Source organism: Scyliorhinus torazame, chromosome 8 (genome assembly GCF_047496885.1).
Source record: "Scyliorhinus torazame isolate Kashiwa2021f chromosome 8, sScyTor2.1, whole genome shotgun sequence".
In the NCBI taxonomy this organism is placed as follows: domain Eukaryota; kingdom Metazoa; phylum Chordata; class Chondrichthyes; order Carcharhiniformes; family Scyliorhinidae; genus Scyliorhinus; species Scyliorhinus torazame.
Genome location: NC_092714.1, coordinates 57,400,623 through 57,428,436, shown reverse-complemented (window position 1 = coordinate 57,428,436; position 27,814 = coordinate 57,400,623). Strand labels below are relative to the sequence as shown.

The 27,814-nt window shown below is 45.9% G+C and overlaps 1 protein-coding gene and 1 long non-coding RNA gene across 4 annotated transcripts in view; one reads left to right on the top strand and one right to left on the bottom strand.

The window, feature by feature from the left end:
• The window catches only part of LOC140427863 (immunoglobulin-like domain-containing receptor 2), a 191,699-nt gene extending 164,097 nt beyond the window's left edge, over positions 1–27,602 (top strand). For 2 of the 3 annotated variants that reach the window (XM_072513667.1, XM_072513668.1), the window contains 6 exons: positions 5,382–5,528; positions 6,856–7,011; positions 7,465–7,578; positions 11,428–11,623; positions 16,321–16,966; positions 20,031–27,602. In XM_072513667.1, the coding sequence (XP_072369768.1) occupies positions 5,382–5,528; positions 6,856–7,011; positions 7,465–7,578; positions 11,428–11,623; positions 16,321–16,966; positions 20,031–20,066 (1,295 nt within the window). In that variant the 3' untranslated portion in view covers positions 20,067–27,602. The remainder of the gene's footprint in view (positions 1–5,381; positions 5,529–6,855; positions 7,012–7,464; positions 7,579–11,427; positions 11,624–16,320; positions 16,967–20,030) is intronic. The other variant, XM_072513669.1, reaches the window with a different exon arrangement.
• LOC140427865 (uncharacterized) overlaps positions 10,004–27,814 on the bottom strand; it is a 46,793-nt gene continuing 28,982 nt past the window's right edge. Inside the window, exons 2-3 of the long non-coding RNA XR_011948652.1 lie at positions 24,662–24,727; positions 10,004–10,078 (exon numbers count right to left, since the gene is read on the bottom strand). This is a non-coding gene — a long non-coding RNA (uncharacterized lncRNA). The remainder of the gene's footprint in view (positions 10,079–24,661; positions 24,728–27,814) is intronic.

Genomic DNA, 27,814 nt, shown 5'->3' with positions numbered 1-27,814 from the left:
GGCTGGCAGTGCCAAGGTGCCACCAGCAGTGCCAGGGTGCCAGCCTGGCCAGAGGCCAACCACCCGGGGGCCTACGATCACCCAGGGGACACCGCCCCCCTCCCCAAGTGCCAATACGCCTGATCCCTGTTTGTGGGGCCCAGTACTAATCGGCGCTTGGCTGGGGTCTCCTCGGCGAGGCTGATGGATGCTAGGTGGCCGTTCCATCCGGCGCCAGCGCGGCTAAGTGGATTTTTAATCTCACTTAACAGTGCAAGACTGGGTCCTGCAATGGGGGGGGGAGCAAGATTGCGACGCATTAATAATAATAATAATCTTTATTTATGTCACAAGTAGGCTTACATTAACACTGCAATGAAGTTACTGTGAAAAGCCCCTAGTCCCCACATTCCGGCGCCTGTTCGGGTACACCAGAGGGAGAAATCAGAATGTCCAATTGACCTAACAAGCACGTCTTTCGGGACTTGTGGGAGGAAACCGGAGTACCCGGAGGAAACTCATGCAGACACGGGAAGAACGTACAGACTCCGGACAGCCAGTGGCCCAAGCCGGGATATCGAACCTGAGCCCGTGGCACTATTTTGTTTTTTAAAAAAATTTTAAATAATTTTTATTCAAGGTTTTCATAAAATATCAATAACAAAATGAGAAAAAAAGAAAAGAAAAAGAACCCAACAGTGTTAAGTACAAAACACAATCTAGAAAAAAACAACCCCCCATACCCACCCCTGTACATAAATAATAAATTAACATTAACACCCCGACTTAACACAACAGGTATATACACCCCCTCAGTAAATAACAAAAACCTTAATAAAGTAAACCCACCCCCCCCCCCCCACCCCGAGCTGCTGCTGCCATTGACCAATGAGGTTGTTTAGCACAGGGCTAAATCGCTGGCTTTGAAAGCAGACCAAGGCAGGCCAGCAGCACGGTTCAATTCCCGTAACAGCCTCCCCGAACAGGCGCCGGAATGTGGCGACTAGGGGCTTTTCACAGTAACTTCATTTGAAGCCTACTTGTGACAATAAGCGATTTTCATTTCATTTTCATTTCATTTTTTCAATGTCTATCGTTCTGCCAGAAAGTCTAAGAACGGTTGCCACCGCCTAAAGAACCCTTGTACCGACCCTCTCAAGGCTAATTTCACCCTCTCCAATTTAATAAACCCCGCCATATCGTTGATCCAGGATTCCACGCTTGGGGGCCTCGCATCCTTCCACTGAAGGAGAATCCTTCGCCGGGCTACCAGGGACGCAAAGGCCAGAATACCGGCCTCTTTCGCCTCCTGCACTCCCGGCTCCTCTGCCCCCCAAATATTGCAAGCCCCCAGCCTGACTTGACCCTAGATCCTACCACCATCGACACCGTCCTCGCTAGGTCCGTGGCACTATTAAGCAACAGTGCTAACTACTTTGCTACCGCGCTGCCGTCTTGCGAGATCTGGTTCGATATCACGGGGTGTAACGGCTGTTGGGTATCCAGGGGGAGGCCTCTCCCGGGATCTACCATCTGCGTCCCATCCCGATCCCGGTGGGAAGCGGACGGTAATTCGTTCCCCTAGAAAGATTGATGGATAGATTGATGGATAGAGGATAGCTCTCCTCCGTACTAGTGCTGTGGGATCTTATCCATCCACCTGAAAGGGAAGATGGGAAATCATGTCAACATGCTATCTGAAAACCAGCCCTCCAATAGTTTTGAATTGGAGAACGTTACAGAATTAGAGTTAAGTAAGAACATGGAGACAGGAATTCTAAACGTGAGGCACTGAGGGAGTAGGAAATAATGTGGGTCTGAGTTTGGACAAGGATATGAACCTAAGTTTATGAAAACATGAAACCAGCTGGGATAAAATCAGAGTAATCAGACCTAACAGCGAGAAAGGCATAGACAAGTGTCTCAACATCAGTTTGGCTTCAGCAGATGCAGACGATGGTCAGAGTTTTCCCAGTTCCATGGAGGCAGTTTTGGAGGTTGGGGGGTGGGAGGCGGATTTAAAACGCTCTATAATGCGTCGGCTCCCGGCTTTCCTCTTCTGGGCTCCTCCTTCTGTCTCATCCTTCTCACAAATGCTCACTGCGAGTGAGGGTTCGGCAGATGGGGTGATGAGAAAGAAGGAGTGAGCAAGGTGGCAAGTATGTTGGCGAGAGGGGGAGCAAGGGGGTCAGGAGAGGGAAGCAGTGAGGGGGAGGAAGCGAGGACATCAGGAGGGGGAAGCAGTGAGCGGAAAGCAGCAAGGGATGCGGCAATCAGGAGGAGGGACGTGGTGAGCGGGAGGCAGGAAGTGGCTGGTAGATGGTAAGTAGAAGAGTCATAAGTTTTGCAAGAAGACTTCTTGGCCTGCTCGATTTACGGCAGCCGATAGGTTTTAAATGTTAATAATTATAGATCAAGAATGCAACCTACCCAATGCTGCGCGATCAATTACACTCAAGACGAAGTAATTTCATAACTGAAGGCTTTAATCTACTAGAACTTGTTCCCCAGCAGCTTCGGTACAGAAAATGAAGGCTGCTGGGATGGCACCGTTTCTTATACTCCGCCTGTCAGGGCGGAGCTACGTAACAACAGCCAATGGTAGACTCCTGGGTCTAACCAATGGTCATCAGCCTCTTAGGTACCACAATACCTTGTGCTACCACACCCTTATTGCACAGGAAACTGATTTTCATTGAACAAATTTTTGTTCAGCATGCGTTTTAGTACAAAACTATGGTTGGGGGGAGGGAGGGTGGCTTTAAAATAAAATTTAAGAAGGGCCAAGTGGGCTGGCCCCTCAGATCGGAGGGGAAACCCCTCCAGATGGTTAATTGGGGCTAGTTTAGCACAGGGTTAAATCGCTGGCTTTGAAAGCAGACCAAGGCAGGCCAGCAGCACGGTTCAATTCCCGTACCAGCCTCACCGAACAGGCGCCGGAATGTGGCGACTAGGGACTTTTCACAGTAACTTCATTTGAAGCCTACTTGTGACAATAAGCAATTTTCATTTCAAACAGGGGCTGTTTAGCACAGGGCTAAATCGCTGGCTTTGAAAGCAGACCAACGCAGGCCAGCAGCACGGTTCAATTCCCGTAACAGCCTCCCCGAACAGGCGCCGGAATGTGGCGACTAGGGGCTTTTCACAGTAACTTTATTTGAAGTCTACTTGTGACAATAAGCGATTTTCATTTCATTTCAATTGGGACGATACTGGCTGAGTCTCCTGCCTGCAACTCAATTTCTGGCCATGGACCCTCAGTTTCGGTGGCTCCCAGACTGCCACAGGGAGACTGCCTCCATAAAGCTGCCTGTGACATGATGGCTACTCCGCTGCTGGCAAAGTATTGGCTAGCTGGTAATATTGCCCCTAATTGGGTCCGTAAGCATGCAAAATTGCAGCCTGCCTCTGTTCAGTGGGGAGCTGATCCATCATCCTGCCCATATCGTTCCCCCCCCCCCCCACCCCCATCGCCCCCAAACCTCCAAGCCTGCCATCTCGGCATCAGGAAAAGTCTGCCCCAACTCTCATGAAAGGAGATAATGATACAAAATTCTAACAACTAATGCCCTGAGTTTTAAGTGGATGTTGGTGCGGGTAGGTTTTCATCACCATTCATTTTCAATGTAATTTGGAAATCAAACAATCTAAAACTTTTGTTATTATTTTGGTATTTCTTCTCCCAACTTTCCCATAGGTCCCAGCTACCTGCTGTTTCATTTTCTCCAGTTAGGAGAGGAGGAGGATCTGGACTTCACGCACACCAATTTTGAAGGATGTCTGGTACTCTCCAGTGTATTAAGTCAACCACATACAAGTTCTTAACGCTTGACTTTATTAAGAAAACGTATTAAAGCCATAGTAACCTGAGTTACTGTCAGAGCTTTGAAGGTTAACACCCCAAAGTATGCCAAATAAGACAGGCCCAGGTTTTATCCAAGGTATGAACTCAGGTGGCTGAGCGCAGCCAGGGCAATAGGGCAGGCACTATAATTGCCCTCACTAGCTCCTGAGAAGAAAACCAGCCAGAGGTATCATGCCAATAACTCTCTTGCATCCTTTTTGTACAGAGCCTATCTCTGGATGTTGCGAGAGGTCACTGTATCTATAATTTCTTCCCTGCTGACCTTTACATTGCAGTTTCACAGGAAAAAAGGCCACTTCAGCAGCTTTTCTGTGTGGATCTAACAGGCTTGAGGCTGAAATAAGAGCACCAGTTTTTACAGTGTAGACATCTCCGGACATTCCTCCGGGTGCTCTGGTTTCCTCCCATAAGTCCCGAAAGATGTGCTGTTAGGTGAATTGGCCATTCTGAATTCTCCCTCTGTGACCCGAACAGGCGGCGGAATGTGGCGACTAGGGAATTTTTGCAGTAACTTCATTGCAGTGTTAACGTAAGCCTACTTGTGACAATAATACAGATTATTACTTCATGATTCCTCCAAACAAACACTGTGGGCACAATTCTCCCAAAACATTTCTCAGTGTGGTCTCCGGCAGGAAACATGGTGCGATTCCCGTCAGGTGGGTCAACGCGATCCAGATCATTGATTGTTTTGGAATAGTGGCACGGTGGTGCAGTGGTTAGCACTGCTGCTTCATGGTGCCGAAGATCCGTGGTTGATCCAGGCCTGTGCTCCTCCCACATGGCATCGTCATCAGGTTTCTGGTGGTGGAGACCAATAGTAATTCCTGCTGGCTTCACGTTGCGTCAGCGGGTGGGAGAATGCTGGGAGCCGGGAGAAACCAGCTTCCAACGGTCCCGGTATAAATAAGTTCAGATTTACGTCAACTGGAATGTGCTGGGAACATTGCGCATTGTGTCGAGCCCGGCGCAGATCCTGTTTTGAGCCTCTCCCGTTATTGTCCCAACATGGTCGGATTTGCACCGGGTGCAACGCGGTTGGAGAATTGCCCCCAGTATCATTAGAAAGGTGGCTCTGGAGTTTTCACTGTGGAATTAATTCCCAGTATGAACGACTGCCACCAGGAGAAGGGGGGTGGGTTAACCATTGTGGAATCTTTCTGGGCTTTTTACCAGCTGTCATGAAATCTATCGAGGCACAATGGTGAGTCAATCGCTAATGAAGCAATCAGCATTTAATGTAAACATGCCATCTCTTGTAAATAGCTTAAACTTTATAGAAATGCAATTTATTTAAATATTTTACCAAACAGCATTAGAGAGATTTAAGGAAGCATTTTATTTATCAGAAACAATTTAAAGCAATTATGAATAATCCAGCATGTTTTATTGTGCAATGAGGAATGGGAAGCTAATTAAAGCATACCACAAGTGTATAAGATCTGGGAACTATTCTGTTACTTTATTATTGCGGTCAGCAAAAGGTTCAAATTCTTTGTTGCAAAATTTTATTTGTGAATTTTTTTTTGAATTACAGAATGGGCATTTGTTGGTTTAGTGCTCTCAGGATCTCTTATATTCCTTATCCTACTTGGCATATGCTGGTGCCAGTGCTGTCCTCATACATGCTGTTGCTATGTCCGCTGCCCATGTTGTCCAGAGTCCTGCTGTTGCCCTCGAGCCTGTAAGTACACCTTCCCGCAGGAATTATTTTCTGTCACTTTACTTCACCCTTTCATTAACCTTTAAGGTATTTCAGGGATGCTTATTCAATTAAAGATGTGAGACTAATAGAGTCATGTAGTTGTTCATAATCTTCAGGAATTACACTCACTAAGGAGTATAATAGTATTGGTTTTCCCCTGTGCAACTAAAGGACTGGGTTTAGGAAAATATTAGTTTTGTGGGGTACAAACACAACGATGCATAAGCTATGCACAGGTCTAAGTAATAATCGTGTTGACTGAATATAGCAGTGAAGCAGGCTAAACACCTGTAAATTTTGCCTTCCAAATACTTTCCTCTCATTATGTTACGGGCTAAAATAACACAAGGTATATCATGTATAATATTATGTCAGCTCATGAAAAATGAGAAACCCCGTCATAAGACACTCTTGACACCAGTTATATAAGAATTAATTTTAAAACTTGCAAAAATCCAGGGCGGCAAGGTGGCACAGTGGTTAGCACTGCTGCCAACGGCGCTGAGGACCCGGGTTCAATCCCGGCCCCAGGTCATTGTCTGGGTGAAGTTTGCACATTCTCCCCGTGTCTGGGTGGGTTTCACCCCCACAACCCAAAGATGTGCAGGTTAGGTGGATTAGCCATGCTAAATTGCCCCTTAATTGGAAAAAAATAATTGGGCACTCAAACTTTTTTTTTTTTTAAACTTGCAAAAATCCTTACGACTTATAAAAAAATTCTACAAAGATCACTAAAATATCAAAGTGACTAAAGTAACTATAAATTGAAACTGTCCTTGGGCGAGTTAAGAGTTCATGATAGTAGAGCTATAGCAGTATCAAAAGTTTGGATATCAAACACATAATTGTTCGAGTACACGCAGTGCTCAGTAATCTTTAATCCTCTGTCAAACAGGCATGGTAACACAGTGGTTAGCACTGTTGGTTCACAGCGGCAGGGTCCCATGTTCGATTCCCAGCTTGGGTCACTGTCTGTGCGGAGTCTGCACATTCTCCCCGTGTCTGCATGGGTTTCCTCCGGGTGCTCCAGTTTCCTCCACAAGTCCCGAAAGACGTGCTGTTAGGTAATTTGGACATTCTGAATTCTCCCTCTGTGCACCTGAATAGATGTTGGAATGTGGCGACTAGGGGCTTTTCACAGTAACTTCATTGCAGTGTTAATGTAAGCCTATTTGTGACAATAAAGATTATTAAAATAATATATTTTTAAAATTAAACAAGAAAGAAAAATCAATATGCTTGAAGGCAACAACACCATCATAAAATAAAATAGAAATATTTAACATTATTTGTTTCTCTTTACTAGTGTACGCAGCCGGAAAAGCAGTGAAGGCCGGACATGTTCCCAATGTTGGAGTCTATCCACCATACTACATCCCAAGGGTTCCCATCTCACCAAGTGTAATTGACACAAAGCCTCTGCCTCCAGCTACACGTGTAGACAATGATATGGGGGGATCTGGTAAGAAAAACTTTTATTCAAAGCAAAGTTCATCAACAATATCAAATATCTATTGTGTGTGGATGGATAATAGACTCTTAAACTTACTCCAGAAAAATCTCTGAACACAACCACATAATAATAGCCTGTGGTAATGATGCAGGTCAGCAACTAGCATCAACAATTTGCCTTTTTTCATTTCCTCAACCACTCTTTCTTCCTTGTACTGGGTTTTACCTAATTCACCCAATCCCACCTCCGCTTGCTGGGGTGTCAGGGAAACCCCCTTCCCACAGCCCAGTCTTTGCGAGAGGGTGGGAGATAGTGTCAACTCCATCTGTGGTCTGTAGTTTTAATTTGAAGCAGAGTGGAGCATTCCTGCTCTTCCCAGATCTACATCCTGTAACCTATTATTAGAAATTGATTTAAGACCAGATCCCTGTAATACAAATATTTTTTCTCTTTTTTCTATAGTACGTAGCGGTTACAGGATTCAAGCCAACAAAGAGCAAGACTCCATGAAGGTCCTTTATTATGTGGAAAAGGAACTGGCACAATTTGACCCCTCTCGGAGAAAATATGAACAATGTACGGGTTACATGTATTTAGGTAGATTTGAGGCATGGTTAGGGTGGCTTTTTTCCATTAACATACTAGTTCCTCAAAAACGCTAACTTCACAGAGGCTTTCAGCCACCTTGTTTCTTGTTCCAGTTTGCAATATCATGGTTAATTGAGCACGATTAGTCTTAGCACAGCAGCTATTTATTTCATCAATTACTGGTATTGTGGAAGTCACCCATTTGCAATTTGTGTGGGAAAATGCACAGAATTATGTACTACAATCTTCAAACATTCTTCACAAATCTTGGAATCTGTAATAATGAATGGATTAATTCGATCACGGTAAACTAATAGTTTTGTTTTTTTACCTATAAGGCGAAATAACTCAATTTGTTCTGTCATCCCAAAATTCGGAAACTAAACTGAATATCACAATGGCCAGATGACAATTTTTGGACACAATTTTGAAATTTGCAAATGACATGAAACTTGGAACTGAGGTTAACAGTGAAGAAGCTAGTAATAGACGTTAAGAGGACATAGCAGCCTCATGGGTGGATGGACATGTGACAAATGAAATTCAATACAGAAAACTCTGAGGTGCTGCATTTTGATAGGAAGACTAAAGTGAGACAGTCCAAGCTAAATGCTACATTTTAAAAGGAGCACAAAGACAGAGAGTTTGATTATTTCTTTAAGGTGGCAAGGTAGGTTAACATAACAGCTAATAAAGCAGATGAATAGGTGGCCAACAGTTGCACTGCATCAATGGCTGCACCGATGGCTGACCTGTCAATCAATGAAGAAAACAATCAATGTACAGGGTGCGATTAACGCTGTAAAATTGGGTTCTTAACACCGTTCAATGCAGAAGAGCATTTTATCCAGTGGATGATATACTCTAATGCATCTGAAGACTTTTCCATTTTCACATTGCTGGTCAATTTAATGGTCACTCATCTTTTCTCAACACAGTCCTTTCAAAAATCAGTGTATTAAGAACATATTTAACTTATTATGTGCAATTACATCATGGCATGTGAAGTTGCAAACATCTTTTGAACTTGCCTGTCAAAAGTTCCCAAATTAGAGCTCCTCCATGGTTCTCTTGTGCGATGCTGTGAATCATGTTGCCTACCATAACAGGCCCGCCTCCATATAAATTGCCAGTACGGTCGGGAATGGTACATGCAAGCTTGCTTCCCACACCTTTATCCCACGCTGCTGAAAATAACCAGCGATGGGAATGGGACAGGGACTCCTGGAATTGCCATTTTTAAAGCAAACGTGCCTTTGGTCTGACATAGGGCAGCACGGTAGCATAGTGGTTAGCACAGTAGCTTCACAGCTCCAGGGTCACAGGTTCAATTTCCGACTTGGGTCACTGTCTGTGCGGAGTCTGCACATTCTCCCCGTGTCTGCATGGGTTTCTTCCAGGTGCTCCGGTTTGCTCCCACAGTCCAAAGATGTGCCGGTTAGGTGGATTGGCCATGCTAAATTGCCCTTAGTGTCCAAAAAGATTGGGTGGGGTTACTGGGTTACAGGGATGGGGTATGGCCTTGGGTGGAGTGCTCTTTCCAAGGGCCAGTGCAGACTTGATGGGCCGAATGGCCTCCTTCTGCACAGTAAATTCTATGATTCTATGGACAGAGGCATGAGAATCAAACCCATAGGGCGAAATTCTCCCCCAACGGCGCGATGTCCGCCGACTGGCGCCAAAGACGGCGCCAATCAGACGGGCATCGCGCCGGCCCAAAGGTGCGGAATGCTCCGCATCTTTGGTGGCCTAGCCCCAACATTGAGGGGCTAGGCCGGCGCCGGAGGGATTTCCGCCCCGCCAGCTGGCGGAAATGGCGTTTGTTTCCCCGCCAGCTGGCGCGGAAATGCGGCGCATGCGCGGCAGCGTCAGTGGCCGCTGACAGTTTCCCGGCGCATGCGCGGGAGCGTCAGCGGCCGCTGAAAGTTTCCCACGCATGAGCAGTGGGGAGAGTCTCTTCCGCCTCCGCTACGGCCTCCACCATGGCGGAGGCCGTTGCGGAGGCGGAAGGGAAAGAGTGCCCCCACAGCACAGGCCCGCCCGTGGATCGGTGGGCCTCGATCGCGGGCCAGGCCACCGTGGGGGCACCCCCCGGGGTCAGATTGCCCCGCGCCCCCCCCAGGACCCCGGAGCCCGCCCATGCCGCCTGGTCCCGCCGGTAAATACCAGGTTTGATTTACGCCGGCGGGACAGGCAATTTCTGGGCGGGACTTCGGCCCATCCGGGCCGGAGAATTGAACGGGGGGTCCCGCCAACCGGCGCGGCCCGATTCCCGCCCCCGCCCAATCTCCGGTACCGGAGACTTCGGCGGGGGCGGGGGCGGGATTCACGGCGGCCAACGGCCGTTCTCCGACCCGGCGGGGGGTCGGAGAATGACGCCCATAGAGTCTAAAAGTGAGGAGGTTATACTCCACCTTTGTAAAACAGTTTCGCCCAGCTTTAGGATTGGGACTCTCCGGGACACCACATTTTGGGGATGATGTGAATGCTTTGGAAAGAGTACAAAAGAGGTTAATTGGCTAAGAGATTAGATGCAGATGTTTAAAATTGTGAATTTAGATTGACTAAGTAAAGTGAAACTGCTTCCAAAGGCTGAAGGTTCAATAACCAGAGGACACAAATTTAAGGTGCTTGGCAAAAGAATCAGAGGCAGCATGAGGAAATACTTTAAATGCAACACGTAGTGAGGATTTGTGATGGAATCAAATTCAACTGCAGCCTTCAAAGTGGGATTGGTTAAATACTTGAAGGAGAAAGAAAATTGCAGAGATATAGAGAAAGAGCCAGGAAAGGGGGTTAAGGGATTTGCTCTGCGAAAGAGCAGGTGCAATCATTTGGCCAACTGGCCCATATCTTTGTTGTACCTTTCTATGGTGCTACATAGGGGGATTCATTCAATGGGAAATACACAGGCCATTGTTGCCTTCATAGAACTTTGGGCAGGCACCACCCCTGGAAAGTGACAAAATGACTTGCTCTGAAAAGCCTGGCTCCATGCCTGAAATATTGCTGTTTGGAAAATGTAAACCGTCAGCTACAGCTCAAACCAGAGATGTGATATGATTTTTATTTGGCTATTTGATTTGTTTTTAGATGTCACAGTGGCAATGCATATGCTTTTTGAAATGTCTGACGAAATTATTAATTTCCAAGGTTCCAAAAAGGGCAGCACGGTAGCATTGTGGATAGCACAATTGCTTCACAGCTCCAGGGTCCCAGGTTCGATTCCGGCTTGGGTCACTGTCTGTGCGGAGTCTGCACATCCTCCCCGTGTGTGCGTGGGTTTCCTCCGGGTGCTCTGGTTTCCTCCCACAGTCCAAAGATGTGCAGGTTAGGTGGATTGGCCGTGATAAATTGCCCTTAGTGTCCAAAATTGCCCTTAGTGTTGGGTGGGGTTACTGGGTTACAGGGAGAGGGCGGAGGTGTTGACCTTGGGTAGGGTGCTCTTTCCAAGAGCCGGTGCAGACTCAACGGGCCGAATGGCCTCCTTCTGCACTGTAAATTCTATGATAAAAAACGTTTTTGCTCAGAGATCAAGCCTGTGGACAATTTAGCATTAAATAACTGTTCCACAAAACTGCAGACTGACATTGTGCAAGAGCAGCTGCTCAGCAGACGTCATTGCAGGATTCAGTCAGAGAGCATCTCTGTGGGCAAAGAGTGACTCTCAAAATGTTCTGGTTTTTTTTAATTGAATTCAGTATCTCTCTCCCTCTTCATATGCAAATCAGCAGCTGTGATTTGCATTGTTTTGGAAAAATTCTGTGCTGCTTCGGTCTGTTGCCAGTTTAAGAAAAAGAATATGAGTAAATGTATTACACTTTTTATATTATACAGCGAGCAATATGTCAGAGCTGAGTTCACTTCACGATCAGGACACTGACTTCCGCCAGAGCTTCTCTCAGACTCGAAAACAAGTGCTCCCCGCAATTACTGCCCAGGACAATGACTCAGCATTCAGAGCTCAGCTGGCAAGAGGATCAGGACATTTCAAGAGCAGAGAAAAGAGAGACAATGAACACTGCAGTAGCAGGTACAGCAATGGAATGTTTAGCTTTTTTAAAAGAGAAGTCACTAAAAGCATTTATACGTTTTTTCACAACCTGTGCAGCCTTGCATGAACACTGTTGGTCATCCATATTCTCAGCGATTATAACTCCATCAAATACCTCCACTCTATCCTGTCAAACGCCTTCTCGGCGTCCAACGCCACAAATATCTCTGTCTCCCTCCCCTCCGCCTGAGGGTTTGTAAAGAAGGTGTGTGGGGCCATCCCCAGCTGGGATTCACATGAATTGATAATGGGTGGAGACTGGAACATGGTGCAGGAGCCAAAATTACCCAGGTCACGACCGCGATCACTTATCCAGTCAGGGGGAGCGAAGGCGTTGGCTGGGCTAATGGTGAAAATGGGAGGAGTGGAACCCTGGAGGTTCTTGCAGCCGGGGAGTGGGAGTATTCTTTCTTCTCTTCAGTTCATAAGGCTTATTTGCAGATAGATTTGTTTGTGGTAATTGCGATATTGGACCATGCGCCACACCGGGTTGATGTGGTATTGGAGAAGGGAACAGGGCAGAGGCGAGGGTGGAGATTGGATGTGGGGCTGTTGGGTGGAGGTAATATCGTTTAAGGCAAAGGTGGATAACGAGGAGAGGGTGGAGCGGCAAAGGTTAATAGATGAGATGTTAGAAGTGGACAGGATGTATGCAGATGATGTGGATCCAACACTGTTGGAAAAGAGGAAGGAGTTGCAGGCGAGTTTTGACCGGCTATCCACAAGAAAGGTGGGCGAGGGGAGCGGCCGAGTATGGAGGGAAGATTGGGCGCATGCTGGCTGGCCAACTTCGGAGGGAGGCAGCGGCGAGGGAAGTTGTTCAGATTCGGGATGGGACAGGGAAGTTGGCGGTGGCTCCGGACGAGATTAATAGGGTTTTTGAGGAGTTCTATGAGAGGTTGTATAAGTCGGAACCACTGGGGAAGGATCAGGGAATACAGGAATTCCTGGATGGTATGGAATATCCGAGTTTGGGGTGGAGGATAGGACTTCATTGGAGGGGGTGATAGGGGAGCAGGAGATAAAAGATGCGATTGGGAGGATTCAGTCGGGAAAGGTAGCAGGGCAGGATGGGTTTCCGGTGGAATACTATAAACATTTAGGGGTAAGCTGACCGCTGATGGTAGGGATGTTTGAGGAGGCGATCGGGAAGGGGTATTGCCACAGACTTTGAGGCATCCATCGATTTCCTTGTTGCTCAAGAAAGATAAGGATCCGTCAGAGTATGGATCCTATAGGCTCATATCATTCTTTTTGTTTTTAATTTAGAGTACCCAATTATTTTTTTTTACAATTAAGGGGCAATTTAACATAGCCAATCCATCTTACCTGCACATCTTTGGGTTGTGGGGGTGAAACATGTTGTGTTAATCAACCTGGGGTAACAGGGACTGCAACTGGATGCAGTTGTACTGGAAAGTAGACTCCAAACGTTGATGTTCGTTCAATACGTTTTATTGAACCTGCTAAGCAGTGCATACAGTTCGCTGTGGGTTTGACACTCTACTAACCTAAGCATGCTTACTATAACTAACTAGACCAGACTAGCTCTGAGCCACGTGTAGAAGGTGCTAACTTATATATACACCCTGACTGTCACTACAGTTGTCACCAGTGGAAAGAGGCAGAGTGCTAATGCCTCGTGTGTTTTATAGTGGGATACCACCTTCTAGTGTTCTGCCCGGTGATTGGTTGTGTTCTAACCTGTGTGTTGATTGGCTGTACTGGGTGTCTGTCACTGCCTGTCTGTATCTCATTATGTGCATGAGTGCATATCATGACAAAACCCATGCAGACATGGGGCGAATGTGCAAACGCCACACGGACAGTGACCCAGGGCCGGGATTTGAACCCGGATCCTCAGCGCGGCAGTCCCAGTGCTAACCACTGTGCCACATGCCGCCCTGGCCCATAGCATTCTTGAATGTAGATGCAAAGGTGTTGGCGAAGGTGTTGGCAGGTAGGTTGGAGGAGTACCTCCTGAAGGTGATAAGGGAAGATCAGACTGGGTTTGTAAGAGGGAGGCAGCTTTTTTCAAAGTTTAGGAGTGTTCTGAAAGGAATTATGGCACCAGCGGAGGGGAGACAGACTGAGGTAGTAGTGGCGCTGGATGCCGAGAAGGCGTTTGGCCAGATAGAGTGGAGGAATTTGATGGCAGTTTTGGAGCGGTTTGGGATTGGGCCGCGATTTGTGGATTGGGTAAGATTACTTTACAGGGAGCCGAGGGCGAGTGTCCGCACGAATAATATGAATTCTGGGTATTTTACTCTACAGATAGGGGTGTCCGATGTCCCCCCTTTGTTTGCGCTTGCGATTGAGACTTTGACCATCGCGTTGACAAGTTTGGGGGTGTGGAGGGGCTAGTGCTGGAGAGGGGGTGGAGCATAGGGTATCTTTGTACGCAGACGACCTGCTCTTGTATGTGTTGGAACCAAGTGCGTCGATAGGTGATATATTGGAGCTGCTTTGAGTGTTTGTGTCTTTCTCGGGGTTTAAACTAAATTTGAACAAAAGCAAATATTTTGTGGTGTCCTAGCTGGGGGTGGGGGGGGGCTGCCATTCCGTAGGGCGGTAACCCACTTTAGATACCTGGGGGTGCAGGTGGCACAATATTGGGGGGAGCACTAGTTTGGTGGGGAGGGTGAATGCGGATTTGGCAAGATGGGATTGTCTTCCTCTATCGCTGGCAGGTCGGGTGCAGGCAATTAATGTATTGCCGCGGTTTCTGTTTAGTTTTCAGTGCCTGCCCATTTCTTTTATCAAAGGTGTTTTTTGAGGAAGTAGAAAAGATGATCACCTCGTTTATTAGAGGGATGGGGGGGGGGGGGCATAAAATGGCTAGGATTATGAAAGTGCTGTTTCAGAGAGGACAGCAGTCAGTGGGGTTGGGTCTCCAAAATTTATTGTATTATTACTGGGCGGAGAATGCTGAGAAGGTGCGGGGCTGGGTGAGAGGGGGTCTCCCAGTGGGTTAGAATGGAGGAGAGTCTATGCAGGGGTCAGGGTTCTGCCGCTCCTGATGGCCCCAGGAAAATACTCATGGAGTCCAATGGTAGTGGCAACATCAAGACCTGGAGGCAGTTGTGGCAGCACTTTAGGTTGTGGGCGGTGTCAAGGGAAATGCCGATTCGAGGGGATTATAGATTTGAACCAGGGAGATGGGATGGGAATTTTCGCAGATGGGAGGAGAGGGGAGTTAGGGTATTAAAGGATTTGTCTCTGGGAGGCCAGTTGGGAAGTTGGAGGAGCTGGGAGGTTTGGGGTGGGGTGGGGTGGGGAGAGAGAAGTGGGTTGAGGCAGGGGGAGATGTTTAGGTACATGCAGATCTGAAATTTTGCCAGGAGGAAGGTACAGAGCTTTCCGATTGCACCAACCCCCACACTGTTGGAAGAGATATTGACAGCGGGGGTATTGGTCAAAGGGGTGGTGTCGGCGATTTATGGGGTTATTCTGGGAGGAGATGAGGTATCTTGGATGGAATTAAGGCAAAATGGGAGGAAATGTTGGGGGAGGGCATGGAGGAGGGGTTGTGGTGTGAGGTGCTACGGAGGATGAATGCGTCAACTTCATGTGCGAGGTAGGGGCTGATACAGTTGAAGACGTGTATGGGGCGCACCTCACAAGGGTGAGGATGAGCCGACCTTCTGAGGGGGTGGACCCACAAATCACGTTTATATGTTTTGGTCTTGCCAAAAACTGGAGGGGTATTGGAGAGAGGTCTTTAGGGTAATCTCAAAGGTGATGCATTTAAGACTCGAACCAGGTCCCCTGGATGCCATATTTGGGGTGTCGGATCGGCTGGGGTTGGAAGCGGATGCGGAGGCAGATGTCTTAGCCTTCGCCTCGCTGATTGCCCAAAAGCGGGTCCTGTTGGGGTGGAGGTCGGCTTCTCTGCCCTGTGCCTCGGCGTGACGGAGAGACCTGCTGAAGTTCCTAACACTTGAGAAAGTAAAGTTCAAGTTGAGGGGGAGGATGGAAGGGTTCTACAACTCATGGGCCTTGTTCAACATGAATTTTCATGAATTGGATGATATTGAACATTAAAGTTGGTGGGGTTTGGAATGTATAAATTAATGATGATTCTTTTTCATTGGTGTTTTGTATTCAGATTGTTGGGAGCTGTTTGAGGGTGGGGAGAATGAGGGATTGTTGGCTAAGGGATTGCCATTGTATTTGTTGTTATTGTTAATTATTTGTTGTTGTAAATACGATAAATGTGAAAAAGGAAGATAGTAAAAATATATATTTTTTAAACTAACACTCTCTCATTTCACAATACTGGGCCCAAATTAGCCTGTCCCTTAGTTTGTTCCTTGACGTACTGATCTAGAAAGCTATCTTGAATGCATTCCATGAGTTTGCCCTCGACACCGATATTGCAATTTTTTAGTTGACTCTGGTTAGAGAACTAAAAGTATTTAATTTGTTTTCGTAACTTTCAAATTTGACTTCTGACTTTCAGACATTATGGAACTAAAACAGAACTGAGGTGTGAAATAAAATGAATACTCTATTGTTTAGTAAGTTTTTACAAGTCAGAAGAAGTTTTTTCCTATGTATATATGCCACAGAAGTGAATGAACTTTAACAGAAACAGGTATATCATAAAGCAGGTTTTAGCTTGGTTTGAATTTCAGTAGAAAACCACTAAGTTATTCACGTTTATTATTCACTAGGTCACGGTCTAGATCTCGATCTTGTGAAAGACAAAGAATTGATTTCCACGACAAAGATCAAACAAGGTCACTGGATGAACTTGAACAATTTGCTGAATCATACCGTTACAGAGGGAGGAGAGGTAGTTCGCTGGAGCCAGAACGGTGGGAGAGAAAGGGTTCTGACAGAGGGGAATATTACAGAGCACTCAGAGACCGGTACCATTATCAAGACAGCTCTTTGGATGATTATTACAACAAAAGAAGCCGAAGCAGGAATGAACTGTACGATACTGACCAGGGACAGGTTTACAACAGTCAAAGAAAGAGAGATAGGCAGGAAGAATATCCCTTGAGGTGCACAAACGATGGTGGCAGAACCTATGATGATGCTTTCATGACCAGTATTCTGGAGAGAAAAGCCAAATGCAAATCTTACAATGAAAGCTACAGCAGTGAAACCCCTTCCAAAACCAGCATCAAGCGAGGGAATGACCAATACTATGGGAAACCTCCAGGCTACAGGACAGAAGAGGAAGAGACACTGCCTCCATACAGTGAAATGCACTTGCAGAGGCTTAGGCCGGAAGAAATGGCAGGACGGGTCTACTACCAGAAAATGGAGTGCTCTCACGAGAGGAAAGAACAAACAAGGCAGAAGAAAGCTGTGAGTTCAGTTATCTTTTTAAGAATGAATTGTATTTATTTTTTTACTGTCTTTGAAAAGAAATGTATTGGTTTGATTCAAACTGAGTTCATTCCAGGATTGTCTTGTGTGGTCGTCAGCTCTGGAAAACAGAATCATGACTGGCATCCATGGCCAAGCATCCCACGGTCAGGCATCTCGCAGACACTAATGCAGAACATTGTACCTTTATCCATTAACATCCCTTATGAGGACACAACTCTCCCAGCCTGTAGCTCCTGGCATTGCTAATTCCTAGGATTGGGTGGCTAGAACAGCTTTCAAGCTGATTTGGAATCTTGTTGCAATGGAATCATTCCGGGGTGCAGTGGGAAACATCCCACAATCAATGTTCCCGGAATGGTGAAGGAAACATTTCCTATTTTTTCTTCACTTTCTTGTAAAAATATAAGAATATAATTTTCTAATATAAGAAGGCGGGTGTTTTTTCAAAAACTATTTCTATTCAAGGCTTTTCAACAAAAATATAAATCTACAAAATATCGAAAGGACAACCAAAGAGCATCAGGAGAACGTCACATCACCCCATCAAATCACCCCAGCCACATAACCCCATTCCAATTTAACTCTCCTTATCCACCCCCTCCCTTTGCTGACCCCTCAATCCTCCTTGAAGAAATTAATGAACGGCCCCAGAGTTTTCCAACACACCAAATATCGCCACCTCTGGATTCAAAGCCACCCTCACACCCAGAACCTTGGACATAACATCCACGAACCCTTGCCAGAACCCCCTCAATATTGGACACATCCAGAACATGTGGACGTGATTAGAAGGCGGGTGTTTGACAGAAATATTTTCCTTATGCTTTTCATCACTTTTGCACTAAAAAGGACATCTCATTAAAACACAGAGGGAATGATTCTCACTTTCAGGTGCTAACGTTGATGGAAAGGATAATCCCGCAGCATGTATAAAAGCAGACAGTTCAGCACCACCAGCTTTCCACCTCCACCGACAGTGTAAACTGGCCTCTGTCGTTTTAGAAATAGTGAGAATTAGGGAGCGATATATTTTAATGTTTGACATATGTGGGCTCGATTTAATGAAAATGAAAGAGTCCCCGTGTCAAGCGCGTTTAGCCGGGTCTTTCCCGGTGATGGCAGCGGCGAGAACTACCCCGCTATTAAACGGGACTCTGTTTCATTTCTGGCCCTGCACTAATGAGCTCCATTTGTCTGTGCAGGACGAGATCGGGGCACCATTTTTATTCGGTACCCTGATCTCGAGACCACCCTCCACTGCGGCCTCCGGACCCCCCATCCCCCCCCCAATGCCACAACTCGCCAATAAGGAGATCATCCAGCCCCATACCCCACTGCATAAGAGCAGGGCATCCTGGGGCCTAATCCCCGGTGCGGACATGTTGTCGCCTGGGCCCTGTCAGCCTAGTGCCCTGGCAGTGTAATTTGGGCACCTTGGCACAGGGTGGCACCCAGGTGACACTGACAGGGTGCTCAGGTGGCACTCCCAGGGTGCTCGTGTCGCAGTGCCAAGGTGCCCAAATGGCATCGGGGATACCACCCTGCCCAGAGCCCGACCATGAATGGGCCCCCGATTGTTTGGGTGACCGCCCCCCCCCCCCCCCCCTCTCCTCCCCGAGCGCCGGTACGCCTGGTGCTCATGTGTGAAAACCACTTGATCCCAGGCTCTGGGTAGATCCGGCGTAGACATATTCAAATGAGATGAACTATTCACTTGAATATGAAAATCTAGGTTCCGGCCTCAATGGGCGGATCCAGATCGTGACACCTAGTGAGATCTCATTACCTCTCACAAGACATGCGAGGCTGGTAAATCTCGCATGAAGATTTGGGCAGCATGGTAGCACAAGTGGATAGCACTGTGGCTTCACAGCGCCAGGGTCCCAGGTTCGATTCCCTGCTGGGTCACTGTCTGTGTGGAGTCTGCACGTTCTCCCCGTGTCTGCGTGGGTTTTCTCCGGGTGCTCCGGTTTCCTCCCACAGTCCAAAGACTTGCAGGTTAGGTGGATTGGCCATGATAAATTGCCCGTAGTGACCAAAAAGGTTAGGAGGGGTTATTGGGTTACGGGGATAGGGTGGAAGTGAGGGCTTAAGTGGGTCGGTGCAGACTCGATGGGCCGAATGGCCTCCTTCTGCACTGTATGTTCTATGAGGCCTCTCGTGAAATTTCCCAGCCAGGCATGACAAGGCCAATAGATTGCATGTGTTGTAATTGTTTTCATGAGTTTAAAAAAATAAATTGTCTCTGCAGTTTTTCATGAAACATTTACCGGACAATACTTACCAAAGTGAAAAATGATCTCTTTCTAATACGGTGAATTTCTAAAAGCTGTTATGAACTCTGATTAATTGAAGAACAAATTGAAATTTATTTAGGCTGATAAATCAGCCTTATATACATTTTGATCTGTATCTAATAAAGGCTAGGCCTGACTGCAGAAGTGTTGTAGAAGTATTGGAAAGAAAATAGCACAGCTGCCCCCAGATGAGCAGAGAACCTTTGTTTTCAAAGATTGCTGCAGCAAATATAAATGATTGGTAATGGTTACCTTGGCCTTTTTTCCTAGCTGCAGGCAGTCTGGGAAATATTCATCAACCACAACCAACGGTCCATATAGAATCATAGAATTATTACAGCACAGAAGGAGGCCATTCAGCCCATCGTGCTCAAGCTGCTATGAATTCCACAGTACCATAAACTTTCGCATGTTACAGGATGTTCCGCAGTCTATGCAGTGCATCAAAGCAAGTTCACAATTAAACAAGCCACATTCAAACAGATTTGATTTTTCTTGCTTGCCATCATATTTAACTCTACAAAACATTTCATTTTTCTGCACTGACGTTCAACATGAACGTTCAGTATATAATACATTGATTCAAAATTTTGCTCATGTTGTTTGTACTTTGAATAATTGCAATAGAAATGTCAAATCAATTATTTTAAAATGTTCAATATCTAATTCGCCATATCTCGTGGCAAATACATTGAAGGATGGCATTGTTGAATGTCTTTGATAAATATGTTTTTGCCTTACAGAATCAGTTTCCAGCCAGAGATGCTCTTGTGGTGTAAAACTAAAAAGGATTAAAGGCAGATTCTGCCTCCAAATTCGTACTGCTTGACAAATGAGAGATGCCAAGGTTTTCAGAATGCTGGGGACATGGTTTGTTCAACATGGGAGCTCAACAACACTCGATAAAATGGATTACAAAACACTTGGAACTGACTGCCACAGTTCCATATTTTGAAGTATTATGAGTCTCTGGGAGATTTGTCAGATTGGTTTACATGTACAGCATACAGTATTAATATCGTGGCTTGAGAAGCGGCCACAGTTTATGCCAGGGTTAACGATATTCTAGAATTTAGGAACAATCTTTTTGTTTGGGTAACTAATTCAATATAGTGGAGTGTCGGCATTACCATACCAATTTGGTCCAGACCCTGGTCATCATTATAAAATATCAAACACAAACCACAGAATCATGGAGTTTTATAACCCAGAAAGAAACGAGGAAGCCAAATATCACCCGTGCTGGTTCTCTGAAGGAACTATTTAGTTACTTTTGCAAGGCCATTCAACAATTTCCCTGTTTCAAATATTTACCTACTGACCTTTAAAAAACCATTACTTCTGCCAATGTTTCCCATGTCTTAACTACCCGCTCTCTACCTGATCTAAATTATTCTAACATCTCTCTCAGTTCTATTTAGTGATTAAAATTAAATTTGTGCCCTGCTTATTTACTGAACAGTTTTGCTCTGTTTACTCTATCAACTCCTCTCAACTTGAACATCTTCATTGGATGTCTTCTTTACTTTATTGTTTGAAGAAAGCCCCAATTTCGGTTTATCTTAATAACTAATTACTTATTATAACTTTTAATCTGCTGTATTTATTTAATCAATGCCTATGCATTTCTGTTAACTACAGCTGCAATTTTACAATACTTGGACCTGACTCTATAATTCTGAACTCTCCCACCTTAGCTTGCGCCCTGAACACCCCAGTTAATCTTCTCATCTCCTCCAGCTTTGATGCCCCCATCACCCAACATCCATACCATCTCATGTACCCATAGGTCCTCCAGTATAACTGCCTGTTTTGCAACCTCCAATCAAAAGACCAAAATACAATCATGGTCACAGAGGCATGTGGTATTTTCACTGGATTAGTAATCCAGTGTTGTAGGGTAATGTCCTGGGGCTCAGGTTCGAATCTCACCATAGCAGATGGTGAAATTTGAATTGAACAGAAATCTGGAATTAAAAGCCTAATGATGGCCATGAAACCACTAATGCCCTTTAGGGAAAGAAATCTGCCATTCTTATCTGGTTTGGTCTACATGTGACTCCAGATCCATAGCAATGTAGTTGGCTTTTAAGTGCACTCCACTCAGTTGAGGGCAATTAGGGATGTGCAATAAATACTGGCCCAGCCAGGGCGACCTTATCCCATGAAAGAATATATATAAGAAAAGGAATCCCTACAGTGATGGAGGCCATTCAGCCCATTGAGGGTGCGCCGACCCTCTAAAAGAGCACCCCACCTAGGTTCAATCCCCCGCCCTATCCCTATAACACCACCTAACCTGCACATCTTTGAACACTAAGGGGCAATTTTGTAGTTAATTGCTCAGTCTAAACTTTTGAGGAACTAAGGCTTTGTTTGCATCTAACATTGAGGCCATTCACCTAGCAGCCACTGCTCCTCAAATCTCACAGTCCACCAAACTTCCTGTTTCCCATTCTGCTATCCACCTTTCTCCTCACCTTACTATCCATTTTCTCCACCATCCTGCCTCAAGCCCAGCCATCCCACAAAACTCCATATCCTCTCCCTCTGAGCTCTTGATCGCCCAATTTTGCTTCTTGCTCCTATATTTACTGAATCTCTCAGCCCATCTCCCTGGTCCAGTATTACCCCTTAGCTCCTTAACTTCTTTGACAAGAAACCTACCATTCTCGCTTCCATGCTCCAGTCTCAAAATTCTGCTCCCCAGAAAATATTTAAAGAATGCTTATCCACAAATTCAAGAATGGAGGCTTGCTGAGTTCAGTTCAGAGAAACCTAATTAATGGCTAATTAATGTACAAATGAGTGTTCAATGTTAAAAGCCTATGTCTTAGGCCACGGCTAGCAAATTAATTATATTGTTCAATATTGAAGAGTATGAGTAAATTACTTCTCAAAACCATTTATTGCAAGAGTCATGCCAAAATTAAAGGAGCTAATCATACATGCTACTTCTTCAGGTTTTGATACTTTCCATTAAATAATTATATTTTTCTCACTGGCGGGAAAGGCCTTTGGCGCCACGCCAGCGGCGCCGAAATGTCTTCGCCGGGCGATGCATGCGCAGGAGCATCAGCGGCTGCTGACGTCATCCCCGCGCATGCGCAGGGAGGGGGTCTCTTCCGCCTCTGCCATAGTGAAGACCATGGCGAAGGCGGAAGAAAAAGAGTGCCCCCACGGCACAGGCCCGCCCGCGGATCGGTGGGCCCGATCGCGGGCCAGGCCACCGTGGGGGCACCCCCTGGGGCCAGATCGCCCCGTGCCCCCGCAGGACCCCGGAGCCTGCCCGCGCCGCCTTATCTCGCCGTTCAAAAGGTGGTTTAATCCACGCTGGCGGGACAGGCATTCCAGCAGCGGGACTTCGGCCCATAGCGGGCCGGAGAATTGGCGGGGGTGGGCCCGCCGACCGGCGCGGCGCGATTTATGCCCCCGCCGACCGGCGCGGCGCAATTGCCGCCCCCGCCAAATCTCTGGTGGCGGAGACTTCGGGACACAGCTGGGCGGGATTCACGGCAGCCCCCAGCGATTCTCCGACCCGGCGTGGGGTCGGAGAATCCCGCCCCTGATTTCTAAGGAGACCCCTCAAGGGGCCAAATTCTCTCCTAATAAATGCTTTCTATCCATAGCTGGAGGTATAGGAAGAAAATGGTGGAAATAGTCTGCAGGCCAGGCAGCAGCTGTGGAAAGAGAAACAGAGTTGACATTTCAGGTAAATGACATAGGGCGTGATTTAACTGGAAAAATATATGTCCGGTTTTGGGTGCGTTTAGCGGGTTGCATCTAGTGAGAAAAATCTCACTATTTAACGTCACTTTGCTGGTTATTTTTGGGCTTGGGTCATTCTCTCTGTTGGGGCCGCTTTTACAATAATTTCCTGCTGGCAAGCTGAAAGGCTGCTCGCAGATCGGGGTGCCATTTTGTTGGCTGCTCCGATCTTCCACCCCCCTCCCCAAAATCGGGGAGGCCCCTGGGAATACCCCCTCTCCACCTAGCACTGTAACCCTGGCAATGCAACATCCACCCTCCACGAGGCACTGCCACCCTGTAACCTTGGCAATGCCCTTGCCAGCCTGGCAGTGCTACCCAGGCACCCTGGCAGTGCCAGGCTGGCACTTCCAGAGTACTCGGGTGGCACAGCCAGGGTGCCAGCTAACAGTGCCAAGGTACCCTGGTGACAGAGTGAGTGCCAGGGTGCTATTCTGCCCAGTCCCCGACCACCCAAGGGTCTCTAATGGCCTGGGAGATCTCCCCCCCCCCTCCCCCTGCCCAGGTGCCATTATGACTAGTCCACATTAGAGGAAATTAATACTAAATACCACCCTGGCGAGGTCCCTCAGGCATGGCTATTAGGTCCCGGGCGCTGGGAGAATCCCACAAACGTATATTTAAATGAGCTTAATGGATCATTTGAATATGCTGATCAGGATCACGCAGTGTGGGCGAGATCCAGATTGCAACGTCTCATGAGACGCCGTTAAATCTGGCAAGGCATTTTGAGCGTAGCAAACCCTTGCGAGAGACACCCAGCTCCCCCCACGGTGTGTTTTTGGGTGGTGGAGGTGGCTCACCTTTGGCAGCTGGAAAGATCTCCTGGTCCCACTGAAATCTACAGTGTTTTGCGTGTTTGCCCACCCCGCCAGCGGGGAAATTGCTGCGTGGGGGGTGGGTCACCTTTGGCAGGAACCCGCCAGTGGGAAGGGCCGGAAAACCCCACCCGCTGTTTCTCTTCTCTTCACAGATGCTGCTTGCTCTGTTTAGTATTTCCAGCATTCTCTGTTCATAGTTCAGATTTCCAGCATCCACAGTATTTTGGCTTGGTGCAAGATATGCTCTTAGATTTGGACACGTAGCTGAGGAACGTGCATTGGTTTGCATTTCAGACTTGCGCCTCCTAAATGTTTAGAGCTGCTACAAATCCTCATCATTGGTGTCAGTACCGGTTACTAAGTTACTTCCTTAGTTGTACATTAGCTGCCTACATCTCTATTAGTTTGTTTTGTTTGTTTCATTGGAACTTTTCTGGCTTGAAATTGCATTTCCATTCTATCAATGGTTGAAAATGGACCTACCTAGTTCTTAAAAAGCTAGCAAGTTCATTTATCAGATACCTTCTGATTGCTCCAAGAGCCTAATTCATTCACCAGTCTGTGGGGCTTTGTGCTTCCCATCTGCTTTTTAGACAATACCAAATTAACCCTTACTGCATTTCATTTTTGCATGTTTATTTTACTAGCTCTTATTTTATTACATAAAGAAAGGAGATAATTGACCCAATCCAATGCTCGCCGAAACAAATTTGGCAGATAAATATTTCTATTGGTCTTGTGGTGAGTGTCAGTTTACAACTTGCTAATAATATGCTGTCACTTACCAGCCTCCTTGTACATTACAGTATAGTCTGTTGTTGAGTCAGTGAGGTGATTACTTGTTCAAATGCCTGTTGAGGAATTGGATGGTAAAGAAACTGCAAACCACATACTGGATGCTACCTATACACAGCAAACCTAGAACATATTTTGCTATAATTTTACCAGCCGAATCCTGCGGGATTTCCTTTTGCCATTGTGGCCAGTGAGTTTTTAAAAATCCTTTTCGAGGGAACAATGCTCTTTCTGCACGCCAGTTCCACTTTCTTTCAAAGAATTAATAGGGTGATAGAATGGTTTACAGCAGAGGAGGCCATTCAGCCTGTCATGTCCTTACCAGCTCTGCCAGTCCCACTCCACCGCCCTTTTCCCCCCATTACCACGCAAAACCTTTCTCTTCAGAAAATTATTCAATCTCCCTTTGAATGTCACAATTGAACTTATCCCCACCACACTGTCAGATAGTGCATTCTGGATCCTAACCACTTGCTGTGTAAAAAAGATTACCACCTTTGGTTCTTTTGCCATTCATCTTAAATCATGTCCTCTGGTTCCTGAACATTCCGTCAACAGGACAGTTTCTCCCTGACCAGTCAAGATTTTAAAACACATCTTCAACATCCTCTTAACTGTCTCTAAAGCGGACAAGCCAGCTTCTCCAATCTGCCCAAGTAACTCAAGTGATTGACAGTTGCTCTTTGTTCCATCAACATTGCAGTCACTGCTCTCTGATTTAACCCTAACTTATTGCAATTTCCTACATTTAGTACATCATCCACCTCCCCAATTTGGATTAAAATGGACACCTTCTTCATCCAATTTCTCAGAATGGGTATTTTAACAAGTGGGTAGCTAATTAAGTAATGAGCTCCACTGCCCTGGGCACCATGCTGGGGCATTTTACTTTTTTTAAAACTGAGACCCATATCCGATTTGGTGTAGTTACGATCCCCATACAGACTGATCATTAAAAAAAATTGAATTCCCAGAAACCAACTGGCAGGTTTTCAAGGTTTAAGACTTTCACTGTAACAACATTGACTAAATATTTACTCGGCGCCCAGATAATTGAATCGCTGAGTTTTTCCTAAGTCCCGTACTATAGCCGGTAAAAGTTGCCATTGGTTGGCGACTTAATGCTGCTTTTTCCACCCAACATCGGCCTTTGCCAATATTAGAGAAAATCTCGTCCAATATATTGTTGGCAACAACTTCTTCCCCTCTCCACTGTCATCTCTGCCGTATGCCAGAGTTCCACCCCTGCAGCCCTCTCACCACGCCCTTGCTCCCCACCGTTATCATTTATATTCTGTCTTTGGCAACTTTACCTGGATGTATGGCATTAGGTTCGCTGGAAGCTGGTGACATCCAGCTCTAACATGCCACCTCTTCCACTGACACATTAGTTTCAGCCAAATTCAAAATTCCTGTATGATCTCAAGACCTGAATGAGCAATGACTTCAATTAAATGTCAGCAAAGCTTAGACCATCTCTTCAGTTCCAGTCAGTATCTCTACTTTCCTGTCTCTTTGACATCTCCCTCAAGCTGAGGCAGTCCGACACCTTGCTCAGATTAGCTGGCCCTCCCCCCACAATTTTGATTAATAAGGGGATCGGGGTTATGGGGAGACGGCAGGAGAATGGGGATGAGAAACATATCAGCCATGATTGAATGGTGGCGCAGACTCGATGGGCTGAATGACCTAATTCTGCTCCTATGTATTATGGTCTAATCCCCCACACCAATGGCATTTCCAAAACTGCATTCTTCTACCTTAACAATATTGGGAGACTTTTCCCAATTCTATTGGTTGAAGGTATTACTCATTGACACCACAGTAATTTCTACTTGGGCCCACAATATGTGGTAATCCAACAATTCATTTACAATTTTCAGTAATTAATTCCCTGAGTAGATAGGGTTTTTTATAAGAGCTGTTGAACATTGCCGACATCCAGTCTTGACTTTGTGGATAAATATCTCCCATTTAGCTTTTTTTCCATGTATCTATTGTCAGCTTTATTCAAGCGAGAAGCACTCAAGGTGCAGCTTATCAAGTGCTTGAGGGTTAAACACATTCTTTGAAACTGCCTGGTAAAATCTTTGCAAAACCAAATTTAAAGCAAGTCCTATATTTTATCAAATCCCACACTATAAACTATCTGTTCATTTGTTTTGCAAAGGACAAACGTGACATCAAATACTTTCACTGTAAGTTATACTTTGTCCAGCTTTCCCATCCCCCAGTACATTTCCCTCCAGGACCTTGCTTGTTCGACAGCCGCATGGCAGGATTGGTGGCTTTTTTGCCAAGAGGGTCCAAAAATACTCCCATCTAATTTTTGCAACCCTTCAGGAAACTGACTGGCTTTCACTTCACACTGTGCCTCTTAGCTGACACTTGGGACTCACTGGAATACCGAGTATGGTTCCTGTTCCTTGGGCACATTGCATTGAAAACAACCTAAGGACTCCTGTATTAATCTGACTAAAACACCAACAAAAGTAACCTATTGTTCTAACCTTTAAACAAGGATGTTTCCTATCTCAGCTGCATATTAATTCACTTTGACAGCCAGTTTCTGATTTTATTGTAAACAAGATGGTTACAATCGCACAGATTCACTAAAATTCCCAACTTACAACACGAGTCAGTCTAATTCCTGCCTTAAATATGCTTGGTAAACTGGGTAAAAGACTAACTTGTAATGTGTCAAAGGACAGAATGTGGACCAGCATTTTATACAATTAACAAATTAGCAGAAGGTGTTAATTTGGCCTTGTGTACCTTTCTACAGCGGTTTTTGTTCTGGTGAATAGTGTTAGATATGTTACTTAAAATGGAACAGTTGAAATATGATAATCACACTCCACTACAAAATGGGGCTTATTCCAATGACAATCTTAGAAGCAAAAAATAAAATAAAATCAGCAATACAAACTATCAGATGTGTCTCATACATGTTCATATATGCCAATCTTTCTCTCCACAAGAATTGAACATATACAATCGATGTTGGACAGGAAAAGACTCACTGGTCCATCCAGTTTGTCCCACACAACTGTAATACCTTGTAGTATTACCATATGCACATTCCTCTCTGTACCCAAAAGCCATGTAATCTCTTGGGAGAGACCATGTATACACTTTAACAG